We start from the raw sequence: 20,678 nt of genomic DNA, 5'->3' as shown, positions 1-20,678 counted from the left end.
GCATAAAATGGTTTATCTTCTTGACCCTTTATTAGCTACACAAGGTACATAGTCTCGCTAGCAATGATATAGCAGATGACATAGTAGTCTCCCACTCATTTGCAACATGGGAAAACTCAGCTGAAGGCATTTGCCATTTCTTGTGTTTTATGAATTACACGTTTCTAAGGGTGCTCTCACACAGCTCTAAGCATGACTTTGCTTTACACACTGATGAGCTATTTCATGCTAAATCCATGCTTACTGTTTTTCAGTGATTCCAGTTTTGCTTTGCTTTAAAATAATAGGTCTTTTTCTGCACGTTTCTCCAGAGCTTGCTTGTCCAGTATATGATGAGTATGTAAAAAACTCACAGAACCCTGCGGAAATGTGAGATGTTTTTTCTTGAGGCAGTAGGAGATGCAATATTTGTTTTTCCATCCTTTGAAACAGCTAGATACCAGAGTTGAGTGACCAGCTTTAGGAAAATACCTGAACTGAGCACATGAAGCAAAGGCCGAGAATGAAGCTCCTCAATGTTTCTGTTACCATAACTGTTCAACATGTTTTCAGCCCATGTCTCCTTCAGGATGTTCTGAAGTTATCCTCGGAACAATGCGTGAGCTTCTATCTTTGATGCATGTTAAAACTGGTGACTTGTCCCAACAGCTGAAATTCCCCTGGCAGGGGTGAGGCACTGGTCCCCAAAGCTCTGGCACTGCTGCATGCAGGCACAGGAAGTTAAGACGAATATCAAGTGGAGGCAACGTGTAACTTGCCCGAGTTTGTTTCAGCTGACTTGTGTCACTCGTGTGCAGAGTCACTTCGCTGAAGTCTTCAGCACTGAAGTCCATAGGACACTGAAGATTGGGAATCATTCTTAGAGAGGAACTCAAAATGTATGGCAGGAGAGAGCAGAGCTTATATGGCAGAAAGAGGATGAATACAAATGCCCCCCATGAACATAACACAGAGCAAGAGCTTCTAGAGGCTCTGGTCTTCTGCAATGGTTTCAGGTAAAATCTGCTTCACAGTTCAGCACCAGGTAGGTCCCTGATAGCGGTAATGGCACCAGCTCCGTGTCAGGGTGTGCTGGCATGTAAAGGATTCCTTCCTATTAATCTTTGAGAACACACAGTGTCCTCATAGCTCACATTTAGAGTTAGTAGGATAGTCATTTCACCCACATGTTATTATGGTAGCTCTTGTTTTAAGCGTATAATTTTCAGTTATGTTATTACCAGAACTATTAATGTTTTATTTGTCTATTAGATGCTGATAATCCCGTGAACTTTGATGAAGCGCAACATGAACCAAGTTGAACTGAGCATACAAGGCCAATAGAAGCAGGGTATAGAGATAACACCGTCTTTGTACTTTGAAAGCTCTCCTTGGCAACCCCTGAATTTTTAACTGCCAAATCATTTGTTTCCCTCTTGTTCGTACCTATGCATTGGTAAGATAAAAAGCATTTCTAGTAGCATAAGAAATTTTAGTTTTCCTGTATAACTGTGGATTCATGCCTTTCCCTCATATCCTTCATTTGGAGTCAGTTCTGAAGCTTGTATTCATGGGAAGTTTTTTTTCCTAAAAGTCAGTTCAAAAGAGAAAGGAAAAACGATGGATGCTCTGCATGATTGTTCATCCTGTGCCCTCCCTGCTTTTCCCTCCTCTCCTGCCTTGTGAATGCTGCATGGGGGAACTTAAACTTTGCAGAGCCACTATGCAGTGCCGGTCCAACCTGGCTCAGAACAGGTAAGGTTGCCTTTTTCTACCTCAATCAAACATGTTACTTTGTTAGTGAGTGCAAGTGGGGTATTTCATAGCCTTGCCTTAGGCTAACAGCTGTGGACAACTCGACTGCCTGAAGATTAATAGACAGTACGTTGTAAACGCTTCGACACTTATTGAGTGCAGTTCCAGTAGATCTGCTGATCATCATTCCAAAGCATTAACAGTTGTCCCCCGGGCGCTCCAGGGAGACACCTCGGGTTTCTGGGTTGCAGTCGACCCGAGCACGAGTCCTGCGGGGGCTGCCGAGCAGCGCGGGGCGCCTCGCGGGCCCGCCCGGCGCCGCCGCCTCCCGCCCCTCCCCACACACAAAATGGCGCCGCCGCGCGCCCCGCCCAGCCCCGGTGGCGGGGGCGGCTCCCGCCCAGCCGCGCACGCGCGCGCCTCCCCGCCGGCGGGGGCGCTGAGGGGCCGCGCAGGGAGCGGGGCGGCGCGCTCGGCCTCGCCGCCTGCCGGAGCGGCGCGCGCGGGCCGGCCATGGCGGTCGCGGCGAGGCGGCCGGTGCTGCTGGGGCTGCGCGACGCGCCCATGGCGGCGCCGGGCGGCCACCCCGCGGCCTGGGCCACCAACAAGCTGGGCGGCCGCGCGGTACGGGCGGCGGGGCGGGCCGGGGCGGGGGCCGGCGGGGCGGCGCTGGCGAGGCGTCTCCAGCGCGGCCCGTGCTCTCGCTCCCGCAGGACGCGGTGCCCGGCGTGCGCGCGGGCGGCCCCGGCCCGCGCTGCGGCGTGTGCGGCGCGGCCCTGGCGCACCTCGTGCAGCTCTACTGCCCCCTCGAGGCCTCGCCGCTCCACCGCGTCGCCAACGTCTTCGCCTGCGCCCGGAGCGGCTGCTGGGGCCGGGCCCGCAGGTGAGCGGGGGGCGCCCCGCGGCCCGCCCCGCGCCGCCGGCCGCCGCTCCTGACGCGCCTCTCCCGTGTGCCGCGCAGCTGGGCCGTGCTGCGCTCGCAGGGCCCGCAGGCCGCGCCGCCCGCGCCGCCGCCGCGCCGCCCGCAGCAGGTACCGCTGTCCGCTCTGGGGCAGAACGCCCAGTGCTATTTAGTGAGGCCTAAAAACGTGTATGATCTTCCTAGCCTCTTTTATCATCGATTTTAACTAATCTGACTTAATTATTGTTAGTGTGCTTATGGGATTTTCCCTCCTAAAGATAATTTTCTATAAATTTAAAGACAGGTTTCTGTAAGTTGGCTTTAAAAAATTGAAAGGGGGGGATGGGTGGCTTGCAAGCTAATGATTACAGGCTGTAAGAGTGTTAACTCCAGAGCTGCATTTGCACTATGAAATTTTGATGGGTAAAATTTTGATGGACCTTTTTATTGCTTTCTACTTTCTTTCCCTAGCCTTTTGCTCCCACAGTATATTTTTAAACAATTAACTTAATTTGCATCTACGTATTATGTATTTCCTGCACATGCTGCTCTTTGAGCTTGTCTATGGAGCAGGAACTATGGTTTGGATAAATATTCCAAACAGTGTGTACCATTTTGAGATATTTCTACAATTTGAGATTTCTTTTGCCATGCTGTGCACACTGTTGTGAAAAGCAGCCATGGGTTTGCAGGTACCCAGCATGTTGGGGCAAACAGACAAAATAATGTAAAGCATTAGTATGTGGGAATGTACTTCTCTGTTGTAATAGTGAAACTGTATTTGATGGTCGATAGAGTAGTGAGTTTTGAAAATGTTTCCTTTTGTTTTTTCCCTCACAAACAGGATCCCACCTTTGCTGCAAGTGATTGGTGTGAAGAAGCAGATGACTGGGGAGGCCATGATGAAGCAGGACCTCCGGCGTTCACATCCCTTCAGCTGCTTGGCTTAAACGAAGCGGTGATGAGCAACTCCTTGCCTAGAGAGGTGGAGTGTGCATCCCGGTTCCAAGAGCTCCGCTTGTCCGAAGCTCCGGACACGCCAGCTCCCCCGAGTCCCTGCCCTCCTGTTGGGGAGGGAGCAGCAGTGGCTGGTTCAGCCCCTGCGTTCCAGCCCTTTTACATTAATGTTGTGGATGAGGAGGACTACGCTGGTTTCCTTGACACAGATCATGCAGATGAGCTTTTAAGGGAGTATCAGCAGAGAGAGGGTGTTGATTTGGAGCAGCTGATGTCAGAAAGGTGAGAGCAGGTTTAGATTTTGTGCTGAAGGGGTTGCGTAGTTTCCTGTGTGCTGGCTGATAGACTACATGTGATTCTCGGTACATCTGAGTCCTTTTTGTTCATAACTGATTCCACCAGGAATCAATGATGTGTGGTACCTTGCAGGAGGATCTCAAGAATGAGCACAGTTTTGTTAAAACTTGAAACTTTGCGTTATTCAGAGATGTACCTGTTTCTGAGATGCTGAACAACTGGAACCTTCTTGAGCTCTGGATGGTCTAGTGGACCTTCAGTCTCTTAACATGAAGTGTGGCTTAAACCACAAGTTTGTATCGTCAGTTTGACTTTTCAGCATGCTACTTTTCCTTCAATTGTATTTGAGATTTTAAAAGTATAACTACTTGGAAATTGATCTAATCATGGACTAGAGACTGGGATAATGGTAACATGAATATAGAGTAATATTGCTGATTTACAGAACGCTCACTAACGAAAACCTGGTTGGAAGTTTCGTTTTCGTCTTTCTCCATAGTTTTGCAGGTGAAGGTGACAAGGAAAAATATGAGAAGAGTGAGGTCAAAAGCAGGGATCACACATTTCATAAATTTATGAAAAGAATATCTGTCTGTCCTGAACAGATTATAAGGTATGATGATCTCTTTGTTGTAAAAGGGAGATATAGTCTGTAGTCATGGATTGCTAGTACATCAAAATAAATTATATCATTGGAAAGATATTTTTTCTTATGAAAACATTTGGGCACAGCACTACTAGCACGTATGCTACCCAGACTTAGTCACTGGCTAAATACAAAGTAGAAGACAAGAAACAAAGCAGGGTCAGAGAGCATGGACCTGCCTATGGGAGGATGTCCAACCTAAGCCCTGACAAGAGCCACGTTGTTGCTTGAAGACCCACTGAAACCTAGGTATGGAGTTTTCCAGAGGCAGTCTTGAGGGGAAACCATAAGGCACAGTGGGATGCTCTTGTGAGAATATTTTCAAGGTCATCTGCTCCTCTGAAGTTTGGTCATGTTATTGTCATTGCTTATATCTCAAGCCTCTTTATTGTGCTGTCAGCACAACATGGAATCACCAGTTGGCATTCAGTGGAAACTGTATTTCATCATGGTGGTACTTATATGCAGAGCTATGATAGCCCTCAGCAATATTTTTTTTGTGTGTCAGTATGTACAAGGCTTGTGAAGGCTGATAGTGTTGGATATACTTAACGGCCAGCAATGAGGGTTCTATTTCCAGGAAAGTATAGTTTGTTTGATAAAATACAAGTCGGGTACAGGATATTTTGTAATATCAATTCAAATTTTTTTTTTAATGTAACGCTCTCTACAAGTATCTCCAAGTGTTGACCTTCCAAGAATTTTCCCTTCCCCATCTTTAATCTTGAATGACTCTCCTTAAACTTAGCAATGATTGTGGTGCCTAACCTTTTTGTGTGTGTGTGCTTCAAGCAAGCCCTGAGGTTTCAGAGAATCTTGAACACTGACACCAACATGTATGTTTTGCTGTGAAATTTAGATTATACATATATGTATATATATATGTATTTTTTATTTTCTTGCCGTAGATACTCCTGGGGAGGGGAGCCTCTATTCATAACATCTCCTCCAGCCGACATTAACAAAGATATTCCAGCCTGCAGTAACTGTGGAAGTAACAGAGTGTTTGAATTTCAGCTTATGCCAGCACTGGTCAGCATGCTTCAGAGTGATACAGGTGTGGACTTCTCTTGTTTTAGCTGAACACTAGAAACTGCCAGCGTCTTGGTATAATCATTATGCTGAATCATTGTACAGAACTTTGAACTATACCCCCAAAAATGACCACTAATTTAATGTAAGTGACCAACTGAGTAATGAAGTTATGCAAGTCTATACATAAATGCAAGGACAGTAATAAGTAAAAGCCCCTGCATGGATCGATTTCCTAATACACGTCTTCATTTTGTTTTTAGATCTATCAGTGGAGTTTGGGACTGCTATAGTTTACACATGTGAGAGGAGCTGTTGGCCAACAAATCATCAAACCCCTCTTGAAGAATTCATTTTTGTACAAGAAGACCCAGATCAGAAATTATTTAAATAAAACATATTACAGCACATGTATGGAAAGTCTATTTTTGACTTAACTTGAGCATGTGTAATTATGTCAGAGTTTTTTTTGCTAGAAATGAAAAATGAAATCCATGTCATGTGGGGCTCGTTTCCAAGAATAACAAATTGCTTGCAGTATCTATAGCATGCCTTGTAAAAGGTAGTGACGTAGAAAATTGCTCACTTTGTTTAAACATGCTGAATGGATTTTGTTTTGTGATGCTGGTTACACTTTTAAACATTTTGAGGAGGAAAGTGAAGGAGAAAGATTGTCCACTTTAGTTACTTTTTATATTGCTAGGTACTTACTCTACTACTCATGCTATGGGGCTGGGTTCCAGTTTGTAGAAATTAAATATCAGAAATTTAATGCCTTATTTTAAAAAACAAATTGGAAATAGCAGAGTGCTGGGCTTGTTACCTCACTTGCAAGTGGCTCACGCTGCTTTAGTTAAAGCAGCCCCCTTGTGGCTTAGGGCTAAATTGCTGTGTTTTAATTGACTTAAGGGAGGAGTAGTTTAAGTGATGGTCCCTAAAGATTTGTACAGACTCATCGCCAGGGCATCAACACTGCTCCACTGAGCACGAGTGGGAGGAAGCTCTAAGGGATCCCTCAGCAGCCCCAGGAAACCCGCGTCCTCCTTTGCCGCCTGCCCTACGCTGCGGGGCCCGGGCCGCGGACCGGCGGGCGCGGGCCTCGAACCGGCGGGCGCGGCGGCGCCGCGCGGGCTGCCGCTCCGGGCCGGCAGGGGGCGCTGCGGCGGGGCGCGCGCGCGGCGGCGCTCTGTGCCCCGGCTCGCTGTGCGGAGCGCGGCCCGGCCGAGGAGCCGCTCCCGCCCGCCCGCCATGTCGGCGCCGGTGTCGGGCCCGCTGCGCAGCGAGCTGGCCGAGGCCGTGGCCCAGGCGCGGCTGCTCGTCGTGGGGGCCGGGGGCATCGGCTGCGAGCTGCTCAAGGACCTGGTGCTCACGGGCTTCAGCAACATCGACGTGGTGCGGCCCGGGGCGGGCGCGGGGCGGCCCCGCCGCGGGGTGTGCGCGCTTTCGAACGGCGCCGCACGCGTCGGGGGACGCGCGAGGGGCCGCGGGCTGCGGGCCCCGCCGCTGCGCGGGACGGGCGGGCGCCGCGGGGGCTGGCGCCGAGGCCGCGGGAGGGCGGCGCCGCGCGGGCCCCGGTGACCCCCCCCCCCCGCTTTTCCTGCCGCCCTGGCGCGCCCGGACGGCGCTTCCCGGGCGTGCGGGGGCGCCGCGGCCCCGGCCACAACACGCGTGGGCGCCGCGGCCATCACGCGTGCGGGGCGGGCGCCACGGTCCCGCCGTCGCTTTCGCTTTTGTTTCCCGGGGCCCGGCCGCGGGGCAGCGGGACGGGGCCCCGTGGCGGCCGCGGGGCCGTTTGGCTCCGGAGGGCGCCTCAGGGCGGGTGAGGGCGGGCCGCGTTCAGACCTCCCGAGCGGAGCCGTGTGGGGACCGCCGGGTCCGCAGCGCGCGCGGCTGCTCTCCCCGTCCCTCGGCTCCCCGGACTCGAACCTCTGCCCGGCGGTGCCTCCTGAGCCGCGCAGGAGCCGCTCGGGCTCTGCCCACGTTGCCCCTTTCCCCGCAGCCCGCGGGGAGCCCGGCCGGCGCCAGCACCAACTCCCCGAGTCCAGCTCGGGAGGGAAAGCAGAGGCCCGCGCTGCTCTTCCCTCCTTTCCCTCCCTTCCCGTGTCACTGCAAACCTCGTTTCCCGGTTAATTGCCAGCACGAAGCTGATTGGGGCATGTTTATTGTTTCACGTGTTGCGCTGGGATTTTCTGCACTGCATTCTCAGGTCCAACCTGGCTGGACTCCATCAGTTTAAGTAGATGTTGGATCAGGCCCATGATCTTTTAAAAGTATTATTTGGCAGTGTTTTATGCAAGAATGTAGCATTTTGGTAATGTAGAGAATGGATGGCAAAGGACAAGATGAGGCCCAAAGAATGTATTGTTATATAAAAAGAGTTCTGCTATCGTGAAAAGAAATTGCCTTTCTTACTGACTGTGATTTTTATAGGTTTTCCTTGATTAAAAAACACTAATACATTTGGATGCAAGAAAATGCTTTTTGTTTTTTTGAGGGGCGAGGAAAGCCATGGCAGACTTTTCCTTTATTATTATTATTATTGTTAGCAAAAGCAATAATAAAAATTAGTTTTGAATGTATAGTTCAGAAATATGTAACTATGCTTGGTTGATAGAGCCATGTGTCTTTTATTTGTGAGGACAAAATTAGACAAAATCCATGTCTGAAATAAGAATATTAACATTTGGCTTTCTAGAAGGTTCTCAAGTCTAAAATGTCTTACTGAGGCTTAGAAAACTCTTCTCCCTGCCCTTGCTAGGGATGGGAGAGGAGAGGACCTTTCACAGCAGCAATTGGCAAGATAAACTTTTTTGACTTAGAGTAGCAGCAACAAAGGTTTGAAAACAGTTCAAGTTCTTCTCATGGTTCTATTTAAATCTTCTTAATTCTAGCATGATTGTATACAAGGGGGAAGTAAAGCCACTGTAAACCACCAAGTTCATGTGCATATGATAAATAGAAACCTGGCTCTGGGAAATTAAAGGTGCAACTTTTTGAGGTTGTGCACTCTGGGTGTTCCGATTTTAAGTGTCTTGATTGTACTTCTTTGTAACCAGACTTCCTAATTTTGTAGAGTGCATGGAAGCAGTTGGTCCTGGTAGCAAATAGTGAAAGTTTTTTGTCCCGCAATGTGTGAATGAGACGAAACGCAGCCCCGGGTGTGCTGATTCGGTTGCTCAGAGCTGTGTTCACATGCGAAGCAGAAGGACTAGCTAGTCTGCCGAGCAGCCCCAGGCCTTGGGGCAAGCGTGGCAGAGAGCCCGTGCTCAGCAGGGAGCTGGCTGCAGAGCCTGGCTGCAGCCGGGCTCGCGTCTGCAGCACCTCCCTGGATGCATCCGTAGTGTTCCCAGCGGATCCTTGTGTCTCTGTTGATGCTAACTAGAAAAATCCCGATATTAACACTCCACGTGTGTATCTCAACATGTGCCGTGCATTTGAGCAGAGACTCTTTCTAATCAATTTGTTGTCATGTAGCCCTTATTTCTGAAATACATTTCCATCATGAATAATTGTTTAAAATCTGGCTATTCCTGAAGATTATCAACTAATCAACTTTGCTTCAATGGCTGCAATAATGCAAATGTAATAACTATCTGTATGCAGTTCTGAAAATGCAGCTATAGAGTTCATGTTCTTTGTTCAGTCACAGTTGTTTCAAAGTCAAGTAATGATTTTTTCCTTTCTACTTCTTTAAAATGAAATGGCTGCCTCTTGTGTTTTTACAGATTGATTTGGATACTATTGATGTCAGCAATCTCAACAGGCAGTTTTTATTTCAAAAGAAACATGTTGGAAGATCAAAATCACAGGTGAGAAAAAAGTTAGTCTTTCCTATTCAGTACTATTATTTCATGGTCAGTGTTAGAAATATGTCACAACTGTGCTTATACTATACGTGCTTCTGCTTATAATATTTTTGTCTTCTATGTGGAAGAGTTGCTAAAGTAAGTGTTGGGCTCATTGTGGCTACCCACTTCATTTAAATGTATTGCAAGCTCCAAGGTGCGAGTAAGCTAGAGCATTTAGCTTTAAAAAGAAGACAAAATAAGCACATTTTGTTCTTTTTTTTCTCGTTTCTAGGTTGCCAAGGAAAGCGTCTTACAGTTTTGTCCAGAAGCTAATATTATAGCTTATCATGATAGCATCATGAAGTATGTTTTTTTTTAAGTTCTAATTACTTGTTTTGATTTGCAAATAGTGGCTTATTTAATGCTACAATGTAAATGTAACACTACCATACACCTGGTGGGAATATGGACTTTCCATGAATTTTCTTATGCTTTGATAGGGAGCTGAAGTTTTTGTTGTGTCAAGTTTCCCTGTTATTAACAACAGTTAATATAGAAGTTTCTACACTGTGAGGATTCCCAGATGTTCTGAGCAATAATTGGATGAAAATAAATGGGAATGTTGAGCCCATGATCTAAAACAACCCATGAAGTCTGTGCGCGTGTGTGTGTACGTGAATAACTTAGTCTACTAAGTAGTAGTCTACTAGTAGATTAGTAGTCTACTAACTCAGTCTACTTTTGAATGCAGGTAGTTTCTGTAATGGCATAATGATGAACAAGTTTCATGTACTGTTTTGAATATTGTTTTTCTTTTCTGTAGCCCTGACTATAATGTAGAGTTCTTCCGCCAGTTTACATTGGTTATGAATGCTCTGGATAACAGAGGTGAATTTTTCCCTATACTTTTATATTTGAAATTAAAATACTATTGCTACTTCTGCAATGTCAGTTAACTCAGAAATTAACGTATTAAACTCTTAAGCTATTAATATTTTGACTATAAACTTTAAAATGTAGTCAATGCTGTTACAAAGTGAACATTAATTTTGATGTTACTCTTTTATGGGAAGAAATAAGTGTTGTAAGTACATATATACATTTTCAGTTGTATTTAATAGTGACAGTTTATTTTGTATTAATTGCAAGATGGGCTAAATTAAAAAGACGTAATTCTACGTATGATGAAATGAGGCAGATTCCAAATAAATACTTGCATGAGAGACTAGTTTGAGTCCAGACAAGTCAATCGTTTCTCTATTTATTTAAATTTTTTGAAAATTCTTCCTTTTGCAGCTGCTCGTAACCATGTGAACAGGATGTGTCTGGCTGCTGATGTTCCCCTTATAGAGAGTGGAACCGCAGGCTACCTTGGACAAGTAACAGTTATTAAAAAGGTCAGGTTGTTTATTGCTGTATCACTTTAAGTTTAAATCAGTGGGTATTTTAGGCAGCCAGGTGCTGGGTATTTTGAGATACACCTCCAGTTCATCTGATAATAGCATATACTATCAGTAGCCTTCACAGTGTGGCAAATAAATATTTCACTTTTCCCCAGGGAGTGACAGAATGTTATGAATGTCATCCTAAACCAACTCAGAAGACTTTTCCAGGCTGCACAATCCGCAATACACCATCAGAGCCTATCCATTGCATTGTGTGGGCTAAGTATTTGTTCAAGTAAGTCATTTTTAAAGAAAATAGTCACTGTGATTCATTCTTGTTTTTTTTTTTTTTTTTTAATTGGATACCTGTAGTCTGAGAAACAAAACGAAAACATTTTTTTCAATTTATTGTGGATTATTGAGAAATCTTTCTGTTGTTTTATCAGTGTGTTTGTTAAAAAAGTAACATGTCTGTTAGTACTGAGGCTTGTTCTGCTATCACAGAAAACCTGGCAGAAAAATTTGGTACAGCAGTCTGGGTTGTTAAGAACTTGCTTTATCCTTCACTTATTTCCTGTGAAGTTAACACATTTTTCAGAATAAGTATTGTATCCACGATTGTAAAATTTGCTAAGATTTTACAGAGGTGATATAGGCGATTCATTCAGTACTGCAATATAAAGGTAAAGCTAAATGAACTATTGAATAAGTTGCATAAATCTATTTTACTTAATTTTTATAGTATTTTCTGTGTTGTCAGTACTAAGTCTACATGTGGTGAATTTCAATATGAAGTGGTGCTTTAATAAGAATTCTCAAATGGATGCACATCAGTTAGGAAATATTTTAGTGATTAATTAGATATGATGAAAACCTAGTGCTATGTTTCTGTTTTTAATTTTCATACAGCCAGCTCTTTGGAGAAGAAGATGCTGATCAAGAAGTCTCTCCTGACAGAGCTGATCCTGAAGCTGCCTGTGAGTGTGATATAAACTGGTAGCTTACTTGAGCACTGCCTATTTACTAAAGTTCTGTTTCAGAAATCATGACTTGTTTCCATCCATTTCTTAAAGTTAGTTAAAGTTGGGCAGTTAAACTCTGTTTTCTTCTAAGGATTCCACTTCAAGTGCCCATGTACTGCATGAGTTTGGAGTGTTAACAGTAATTTTCCTTAGACCTTTTTGTTCACCATAGGTAATTCATTGCCTGCTTGCTAGCACTTAATAGAAATATAAAACAATTCCAATGTCTTTTGGATTCCTTGATATGTACAATGTCAGAGATGTTTAAGTGTGGTCAGTGTGCAAAAAATACTCTTCAAGATGACCATTGTCTGTTATCAGAACTGTCGTGTGGGCAGTCTGAAAATTAATAAAATGATTTGTTCAGCTGTTGTGAAAACGTTTTTACTGCAGTGTCATGCAGGTCATTGGCATTTATTAGTTTTGTCAGAGGTAATCTGGGTAGAGCAGCTGTGAGGAACAGTCATGTTCCTACTAATTATAAAGTTTGGATTAACACATCCGGGGTAAATTGTATGATTTAGATAAAAGAGGCTTTCACTGTGTATTCAGAGACTCCTGTTGCATGTAGAGCAACTTTCTTTACTCTGTGTACAGAAATCTGAAATGCAAAGTGAGCTGGAAGTGAAAATTAAGTATACTGGTCTCCATGGGATGGAGGTCCTTTATACTTGGGTGTGAGGGCATGCTTCCTTCCTTGCAGCGGAGAGTCTTGTCCTTTGAACTGAGGACAGAGAACTAAGTGGTATTTGTAGTCGCTCTTCATTTTTAACTCCTAACTGAGGGATTGCAAAGAAGAACAGGGATCATGTGTGAATGCTTTTGGTCTGAAATACTTCTGTGTTCATATGTACAGGGTATATGCTCATTTTTAGTTATGTTTTTGAACCTGTCCTGTATCTTTTGAATGCCCATAACTGTAGTTGCTGTAAAGGTGAATAAGTATCTTCTGCTTCTTTTTCTGGACCTTTAACAGATGCATGAGTTTGAGAGAGGAAGGTTAGGGGATCTGCTGATACTTCAGGTCCTCTCAGCAGCAGATAGTATTCACTTACCAGTATTCCTCCAGGAAATTCAGAGTGGAATAACTAAACCTTGCGAGAGTGGCACGTAACTAAGTTATAACAATTGTTGCTGGAAGACTTTAAGATAGCAGATGCCATGCTAATTTTTTAAGGAGGTATTCCAGGGAAATTCCAGGAATGGAGCTGTAGGCCGATGTCTGTACTGAGCAAACTAGCAGTGGTTGTAATGTTGGTTAAATGCAGTGGGTATCAGTGGTGTGTTAGGGTCAACAATATTAGATATGCCTGTGAACAGATTGATTCTTATGTGGATAAAGTACTAAAGTGGTAGGGACCATGTTGTGGTCCCTGTGTAATGTTTGTTGATTCTAGGGGAAATATTTGGTTGTGGATTCGTGTTTTTGTTTGTTTGTTTTTTAATTAAAATACTTAGTTAACACTCTGTTAATAGGGGAGCCAGCAGAAGCAGAAGCCAGAGCACGAGCATCCAATGAAGATGGTGAGATTAAACGTGTTTCAACTAAGGAGTGGGCTAAATCAACTGGATATGATCCAGTTAAACTTTTTACTAAGGTATCGTTTTTCCCCCCAGTAAATGTCTGTATTCAAGTGTGTGAACTGCTTTAAAGTTAACCCAAAACACAGTTTATATGCTTACTGGTAGCCATTGATTATGCGATTATGTCATGGCTTCCACTAGTTTTGCTGGTGTTGGTATTAACAACACGTGACTTTTATGGTGTTCGATCTACATCTGTACTACTGCTGCAGCAGCTGGTTCCATATTGTACACAGAAACCTTCATTTGGATTATTTTTAATATAAAAAATAAAAACTGTTGAATCCTATAGGGTCTTCAGTGCGCCTCATCACACTGCAGTCTGAGGGGGAAGTGGCTGTCATTCACCTCCAGTATATAATCAGACCCTGGCATAAGGAAATACAAGCTGTTTTAGGAGATTTTCTTCTAAAAAGCTACCAGAAGGGGGGTGAATGGGAAAAGAATATGAGAGTATGAGTATGTATTGATGGACAGTAGCCATTTTCCTTGGAATTGGATGTAAGTTTGTTCATTAACATCCAGAGAAGAATATCTCAGGGAGAGTATTAAAATAGTTGCAATGATGGCTTCAGTAAGCAGATATACCCACTGCTTGGGTTATTGTTCCTTGACTTACTTTACTTAAAAAAAAAAATCAGAGCTGTCTCCTTTGTGTTAGACGATGAGAAATAAGAACTTTTTTGTAACTTTTCTTCTGTGTCGTCTGATTTATTTATGTGGATGAAGATGAAAAGCAAAAACTTCAAAGCAGATTAAAAGTAAAGTACTTAAGTCTGTTTTCTTTCTCCTCTCTCTCTCTTTTTGTTTTGTTTTGTTTTTGTTTTGGATATTTCCCAGCTTTTCAAAGATGACATTAGGTATTTGCTGACAATGGATAAGCTATGGAGGAAGAGAAAGCCTCCAGTGCCGCTAGACTGGGCTGAGGTACAAAATCAAGGTAATTGTTCCCCTCGCCTTGTATATCTGTAGGTCATACCTCCTGTTAGTTAGTGCATCTCTGTGATATGAACATTTTTTCACTGTCAAAGTTTGAGAACTGACAATGAACATATTTACTTGACTGTGGTTCCAACATTTTTTTTGTATTATTCTGGGACTCTTTTCCATACACACAAATATATTTGTCAAATTGGTCTGGAAATTCATGGTTGCTATTGAGTAGTGTATCTCCAAGCAATTGATGTAAGGATAGCTTTAGACTGCAGTTTTAAATGCAGATTTATTGTAAAACGGTGGGACTACTGTTGTTTAAGGACATTGTTTTTTTGGTTTAGTAAACATTTAATTTTACTGAAACTGGAAAGCTTAGCCCTTTAAGAGAACTTTTGTCAGATTTCTAAATATTCCTAGTCTTAATTATTTATTCTTTCCCCAAAGAGAAGAGTGTGTCTGACCAACAAAACGAGTCCTCAGCAGTCTTGAAGGATCAGCAGGTTCTGGATGTAAAGAGCTATGCACACTTATTTTCCAAGAGTGTTGAAACCCTGAGACTTCACCTAGCTGAGAAGGGTGATGGAGCAGAACTTATATGGGATAAGGTTAGTTCCCCAAATACGTAGGAACCACTTATATGCTATGTATTTAGAACAAATATTATTGGACTCTCAAATTTCACTCCAAAATAATACTTACAGTACTTAACAAAATAGTACTACAAAAATGTCTGGCATCTCATAGAAAACACTTTTTGTCTATACTTTAGACACGTCATATTTTATTACTCATTTATCTAAGAATTAAGTATTGAGGTGCAAGGTAATAGCTTAATTCAAAAACTTTAAAAAACACAATTTCAGAAATAATCATCAACACAACATTGAAACTGCCTGGACATACATTTGAAAGAGACAGAGTGAATTAACACTGAACTGGATTTGTACATCTCTAAAGAGATATGTATAATAAGAGATGTATCTCTCTTTAAGATAATAATTTAGAAACCATGTGTTGCAATTTTTTTTCCAGTATGTTATCTGATTTTAAATACTTTTGCATTAACTTCTTGTCAGGATGATCCATCTGCAATGGATTTTGTCACTTCTGCTGCAAACCTCAGGATGCATGTTTTCAGTATGAATATGAAGAGCAGATTTGACATCAAATGTAAGAATAAAATATACCATCACTTAAATAGAAAGATACCTATTTTTTGTAGTCTTCATTTACTGTTAAAAATTTGCATACTCTTGCTTATTTTGCAGCAATGGCAGGAAATATTATCCCAGCTATAGCTACTACTAATGCAGTAATAGCTGGTCTGATAGTGCTGGAGGGTTTGAAGATTTTATCAGGAAAAATAGATCAGTGTAGAACGGTAAGTGGGAATAAGATATTTTTATTTTGTTGTTATTCATTATGTATTTAACAGTTGTGCTTAACCTGCTTTGACTAGTGTGCAGTTTTACTCTCTGTCAGTTGTTGTTACCCCAGTAGATCCTGAATGTGCTGGGAAGTTTCAGCTCAGAAAGAGAAATGGAAATCTCAAGGATCCTGAAGTTCCTTCTCATCTCATGAAAATTGACTGCTGGGTGGGAGGGAGAGAACCAGACTCTGACCCTGCTTGAAACACAACTGTCCCATGTTACGTGTCTGTTTGGCAATAGTTCCTCAATGAGAAGAGGTGTCATTGCGGGCTGGCCATAACATGCACTTTCTCCTGCTCAACAGGCATGTCAAAGAGGACTAGGGGAGAGAACATCCTGTGAGACTAGGAATAAATCTCTAGGAAACCAAGTTTTATTAGTGTTGTTACTTAACGAATAACTTATTTTCTTCTTCCTTCAAGATTTTTCTGAACAAGCAGCCAAATCCCAGAAAGAAGCTATTGGTCCCTTGTGCTTTGGATCCACCAAATCCTAACTGTTACGTTTGTGCAAGTAAACCAGAAGTGACTGTGAAACTTAATGTACACAAAGTTACCGTGTTAACGCTCCAAGATAAGGTAAATCTTGTTATCTACAGCTTTTATTTTGATTGTAATATACATGAATGAAGTTGTTTTGTTACATGGATTATTCGCTATACTTTAGCTGTTTGTTTTTGCTCTGTAACTTGCATTTCTCTTAGACAAAATAAAAGCTAGATTAGTCAGTGCCCTTCTGACTCCTGTGTAAGAATACTTGTATTTTGTAATTCTTTGATATTTTAAAGCCTGCTTGCATCTAACAGCAAAGAAGAGTTGTATTTCATTTTAAAATTACAATAGCCAGGTTATAGTGTTGTAATAAAAACTGAATTGTAATTCTGTGCTTTTTTGGAAGTTTTTTTTTTTTTTTCAGCATAATGGCTGAACCTCTAAAGGAGAAATTACAGGGTTTTTAGGTGGTGTCTGTAGTGGCTGGATCTGTGGCTTCAGATTGCAAAAAGATAATTATTTTGTTTATGAGAGAAAAAAAAATAGTAATTTTATAGCTTTTAGCAGATGCTTTAATGAGCCTGGGCTAGGATAGGAAAACCACCATTATTTAAGGTTATTTCCTTCATAAGTAGTTTCAGGTAAGATGATAACAATCATGTTCATATTTTCAGATAGTGAAAGAAAAATTTGCTATGGTAGCACCAGATGTACAAATAGATGATGGAAAAGGAACTATTCTTATCTCTTCCGAAGAAGGAGAAACAGAAGGTATGCATATTAAAACTTTTAAATAAGAATAAATAGAAACTAGAAAGTATCTAAGTAGTACAGCATGTAATTATAGCATATTTCTAAGTGTACATTCTCTGGAGTAATATTTGAAGAGAACTGGACCTGCATGTATGTAAATGGCTTGAGAATAACTGGTAGTATTGTCTGCACGCCTATAAGTAGTGTTGAGCTTTCCTGTATAAAGTGCTTTCACGTTGAGCATCAGAATTCCTTCAAGAGTCAATGTTCAGCTTTAGAAGTGCTCCCATTAGCTCCTCCTAATTGAAAGCCCATTCCTCTTCTTGTTCTTAGGTTCTTACATAGGATCTTTTTAAAATGAACGACTGATGTTTGTAGACCCCATTGTAATACAAATATTTTCTCCAGAAAACATTTCTGAATGTAATAATGATGCTAAACATTCCTAAATGTAAGGATGCACCAGAAGTAACTAAGTCAAACATATAGATTTAACTCCATATAGGCTTAAACGTCATTTTTTTTCCTTTAAATATAGGTAGTAAACATTAATCTTGTTTCTCTACATAAAATTTCTGGAGTACTCCTTTCATCAAATTTGTTCAGATATAAAGGATAGTTTTGAATTTTAAAACTAAGTAAAATCTTAATATATTAACCCATTTGTACCACAACATTTCACTGTTTTTCTAGCAAATAATCATAGGAAATTATCAGACTTTGGAATTCGAAATGGCACTCGACTACAAGCAGATGATTTCCTCCAGGACTATACTCTGTTAATCAATGTGCTTCATAGGTAAGGATTCTGAAATAATTATTTCATGTATATATTTTAAGTACTTCTATCTGTAATTTCTGACACTGTTTGTTTTAAATCCTTTGCAGTTTCTCACTTACTGGTAGTCTCAAAAGTAAATATAGTTTTGTATTGCGTTTTTACCTTATGCAATGAACATACTGAATCAAATAAAATATACTCTTTGCAACTACTATTCTAGTAAAAAACATTCTACAGCAACTAGTTAAAAAATACTACACCCAATATTTATTTTCAGCGGCTTAACCTTTGAGTTTTATCATGAATTTAATATAATGTGTCAGAAATTCCAGAAAGTCCAAAGAACCTTGCTAATTTGTGAAGGAGGACCGAGCAGACTTGCCTTGCTTTTAATTTTTCCCCCCTTTTTGTCATAGTTGTAGGGTGCTCTAATAGCTGAGTGAAGTATATTTTTTTGAAAAAATCAGTTTGCAAATTCTAGCATTTTTAAAATAATATTTTTTTTCCACAGTGAAGACCTAGAAAAAGATGTAGAATTTGAAGTTGTTGGTGATGCCCCTGAAAAAGTTGGCCCTAAACCTGCAGAACCGACACCCAGGAACATAACCAATGGTAGCGATGATGGAGCGCAACCGTCAACATCGACGGGTAAGTGATAGAAATGAATATTAAACAAAATGAAATGCAATCTTTCAGTAGTGCAGTCCAATTAAAACGTAAGTTGTCTTTAGTATTAGGACATAACTTCTTTTTGCTAATGTGAAATGTAAATTCGCTCCGTGTGTGTATATATGTACATATATGTGTGTGTGTGTATATATATGCATATATGTGCACACATATGTATGCATGTTGGTGTACAAATATATGTATGCATATATGTATTTTACATACATAAAGATATAAATTTAAGATTGTTATAAACGTTTACAGTAATATTAACCTTGAAACCTATTCAGAATAGTTTGACTTGAATGCAAGACATTTGAGCATTTAAAGCCTTACTGGTTCATAGGGATAGTATGTACATCTGAATATTTGTTATGACACACATAAGTTAAATATCTGTATTTCTGTCTTATGCTCTGGAACCGTGTTCATTTGCTTGTCAGATAGTCTTATTTAAGATATCTGCATCTTACTTGTATTGGGAGGCTAAATGTAGAACATTGATCTAATTTATTAAAATTAGATAAAAACTAATATTAGAAAATAGCATAAAATTAGTTTTTACATTGAATTTTATTTAAAAAGAAACAGAATTGATGACTTTCTTAAAAGATTCTATTGGGCAGTATTTTTCCCTCTTTTATACTCTCCATGGGTATCTTTTAGCTCTTTGTTAAAACCTGCTTCCCCTTCCACTGATTTTCTTCTTCATGTGTGTGTCTCAGGAGATTTGGCTTCTGGTGCGTGTGTCAGTAAAAGGCGGTGTGGACTATGATTCCGTGTATGTAAAGATTGTCTCCTCAGGGACTCCTGCAGATAGTACACGGTTCTTCTGTTTTGCCTGTGCAAAAAAAAAACCTTGATAACTAATGCATTTTCCATGCTTCTGGATGGCTGATATTTTCACGTCAGGTGAAGAGATAGAAACATGTGAAAAACCTATTTTATGTACATTTCAGGGAAATTGAAAATTATTGTCTCATATGAATGACAAGGGATGTGTATAATAAATGATTCAAGATGTGTTGTATTAGACACACCCTTATTTTTGTTTTGTGGTATGAAATTTGGGTTGAGGATAAACTATCCTTGCAGTATACATTGGATTTAAAAACATATATTTTGCAGCTCCAGATCAAGATGATCTATTGATTGTTGATTCTGAAGATGAAGGTCCTTCAAGCAACGTTGATGAGGATATGGAAAATAAAAGCCGCAAGAGAAAGCTAGAAGATAAAGAGTGCGTCAGTACTAAGAGAGTGCGTACAGAGCAGACAGAAGAGCAAGATGAAATCATAGCATTAGACTGAACATGCAAGTGCCCCTTGACAAAATGATTCAGATAGTGTAATACAGTAACAGTATGCTCTGTTGGGGGTGTGAAAAATGTCAAGAACTAGACTAATTTTAAGACCTTTGTTCCAAGACAATACCAGTCCACTGACTTAAATAATTTGTGTCTGTTCCTGCTTTCATCCTGATAGACTCTTTAGAAGTTTTTCCGTATGGTATATTAAATGTAGTAGAAATATAGTCTCTGAACATTTACGCGTAAGCATTTGCATAAAAGATCACAAGAAAAAAAAAAAAGGCATGTTATTTTTGTGTAAATACCTTTTAGGTATAATTCAATAGGACAAAGAAAACTACCCTGGTTTAGGAAAGGGTTATCACCTGATATCCAAATGTATAAGTAACTTTTATTTTGCTTTTTTTGCTTGCGGAAAAGTATGTTAGTCTAGTTCTAACTATTTTTCACACCCTGAACTCAAGTAAAAGACAAAATTCACTAAAGCAAATTAGTGCCATGTTTTAACAGTGTTCTTAAACTTCAACTGGCACTATGTACATTACTGTAAAACTGTTAATTTACTCAAGTTTTTCAGCTCGTACTGCCTGGTATGTCAGTGTAAGAAGCAAATTTTTGTGTATTGTTACAGTTTCAGGTTATTTATATTTGATGTTTTGTAAACTCAGATACTACTACTATACTGTACATCTGATGGACCAAATAAATGACATCTGAAATACTTGCTATATTTGCTTGCACAGTCCAAGTTAATGATGATCTGTGGGATTTTACAATGTATAGCCTTCAAAAATTACTGTACTATTTCAATTTTTTTAAACATAACCTAGCAGTACAGAACTTAAGCTTCACTTGTTTGAGGTGAAAGGGGATTTTTTTAATAAAACTTTTGTGAATGTTTTTTTTTTCCTGGACAATCAATTATTGGCCTCTTCAGCTGGAGCACTTACACCACAATGTAGA

General features: G+C 41.2%; 2 protein-coding genes across 2 annotated transcripts; both read left to right on the top strand.

Moving 5' to 3' along the window:
- The first annotated feature begins 502 nt into the window (after nucleotides 1–502).
- On the top strand, nucleotides 503–5,977 carry PDCD2L (programmed cell death 2 like). Its single transcript, XM_088530804.1, has 7 exons — nucleotides 503–598; nucleotides 2,229–2,358; nucleotides 2,448–2,617; nucleotides 3,480–3,874; nucleotides 4,389–4,502; nucleotides 5,444–5,592; nucleotides 5,831–5,977. The coding sequence occupies exons 1-7, from the start codon at nucleotides 503–505 to the stop codon at nucleotides 5,959–5,961; spliced, it is 1,185 nt and encodes a 394-aa protein (XP_088386930.1). The 3' UTR covers nucleotides 5,962–5,977.
- An 834-nt stretch (nucleotides 5,978–6,811) lies between these two features.
- On the top strand, nucleotides 6,812–20,443 carry UBA2 (ubiquitin like modifier activating enzyme 2). Its single transcript, XM_088530823.1, has 17 exons — nucleotides 6,812–6,959; nucleotides 9,293–9,376; nucleotides 9,648–9,718; nucleotides 10,179–10,243; nucleotides 10,652–10,752; nucleotides 10,914–11,035; nucleotides 11,650–11,717; nucleotides 13,239–13,360; nucleotides 14,187–14,286; nucleotides 14,727–14,887; nucleotides 15,359–15,452; nucleotides 15,551–15,663; nucleotides 16,135–16,290; nucleotides 16,878–16,974; nucleotides 17,650–17,755; nucleotides 18,249–18,385; nucleotides 19,535–20,443. The coding sequence occupies exons 1-17, from the start codon at nucleotides 6,816–6,818 to the stop codon at nucleotides 19,714–19,716; spliced, it is 1,923 nt and encodes a 640-aa protein (XP_088386949.1). The 5' UTR covers nucleotides 6,812–6,815; the 3' UTR covers nucleotides 19,717–20,443.
- The last annotated feature ends 235 nt before the right edge of the window (nucleotides 20,444–20,678 follow it).

Source organism: Tinamus guttatus, unplaced genomic scaffold, assembly GCF_059628265.1.
Source record: "Tinamus guttatus ecotype Peru unplaced genomic scaffold, ASM5962826v1 Tinamus_guttatus_pri_ptg000389l, whole genome shotgun sequence".
NCBI lineage: Eukaryota > Metazoa > Chordata > Aves > Tinamiformes > Tinamidae > Tinamus > Tinamus guttatus.
Note: the sequence above shows the minus strand (reverse complement) of the source record. Positions and strands in the feature narration are given on the sequence as shown.

What these genes read in the sequence shown, in the direction of transcription:
- PDCD2L (XM_088530804.1), top strand. Translation starts at nt 503, where the DNA reads ATGAAGCTCCTCAATGTTTCTGTTACCATAACTGTTCAACATGTTTTC. An exon ending in ACAAGCTGGGCGGCCGCGCG is followed by an intron (nt 2,359 to 2,447) that starts GTACGGGCGGCG and finishes TCGCTCCCGCAG; the next exon opens with GACGCGGTGCCCGGCGTGCG. An exon ending in TGTCCTGAACAGATTATAAG is followed by an intron (nt 4,503 to 5,443) that starts GTATGATGATCT and finishes TTCTTGCCGTAG; the next exon opens with ATACTCCTGGGGAGGGGAGC.
- UBA2 (XM_088530823.1), top strand. Translation starts at nt 6,816, where the DNA reads ATGTCGGCGCCGGTGTCGGGCCCGCTGCGCAGCGAGCTGGCCGAGGCC. An exon ending in TATCATGATAGCATCATGAA is followed by an intron (nt 9,719 to 10,178) that starts GTATGTTTTTTT and finishes TCTTTTCTGTAG; the next exon opens with CCCTGACTATAATGTAGAGT. An exon ending in CAGTTAAACTTTTTACTAAG is followed by an intron (nt 13,361 to 14,186) that starts GTATCGTTTTTC and finishes GATATTTCCCAG; the next exon opens with CTTTTCAAAGATGACATTAG.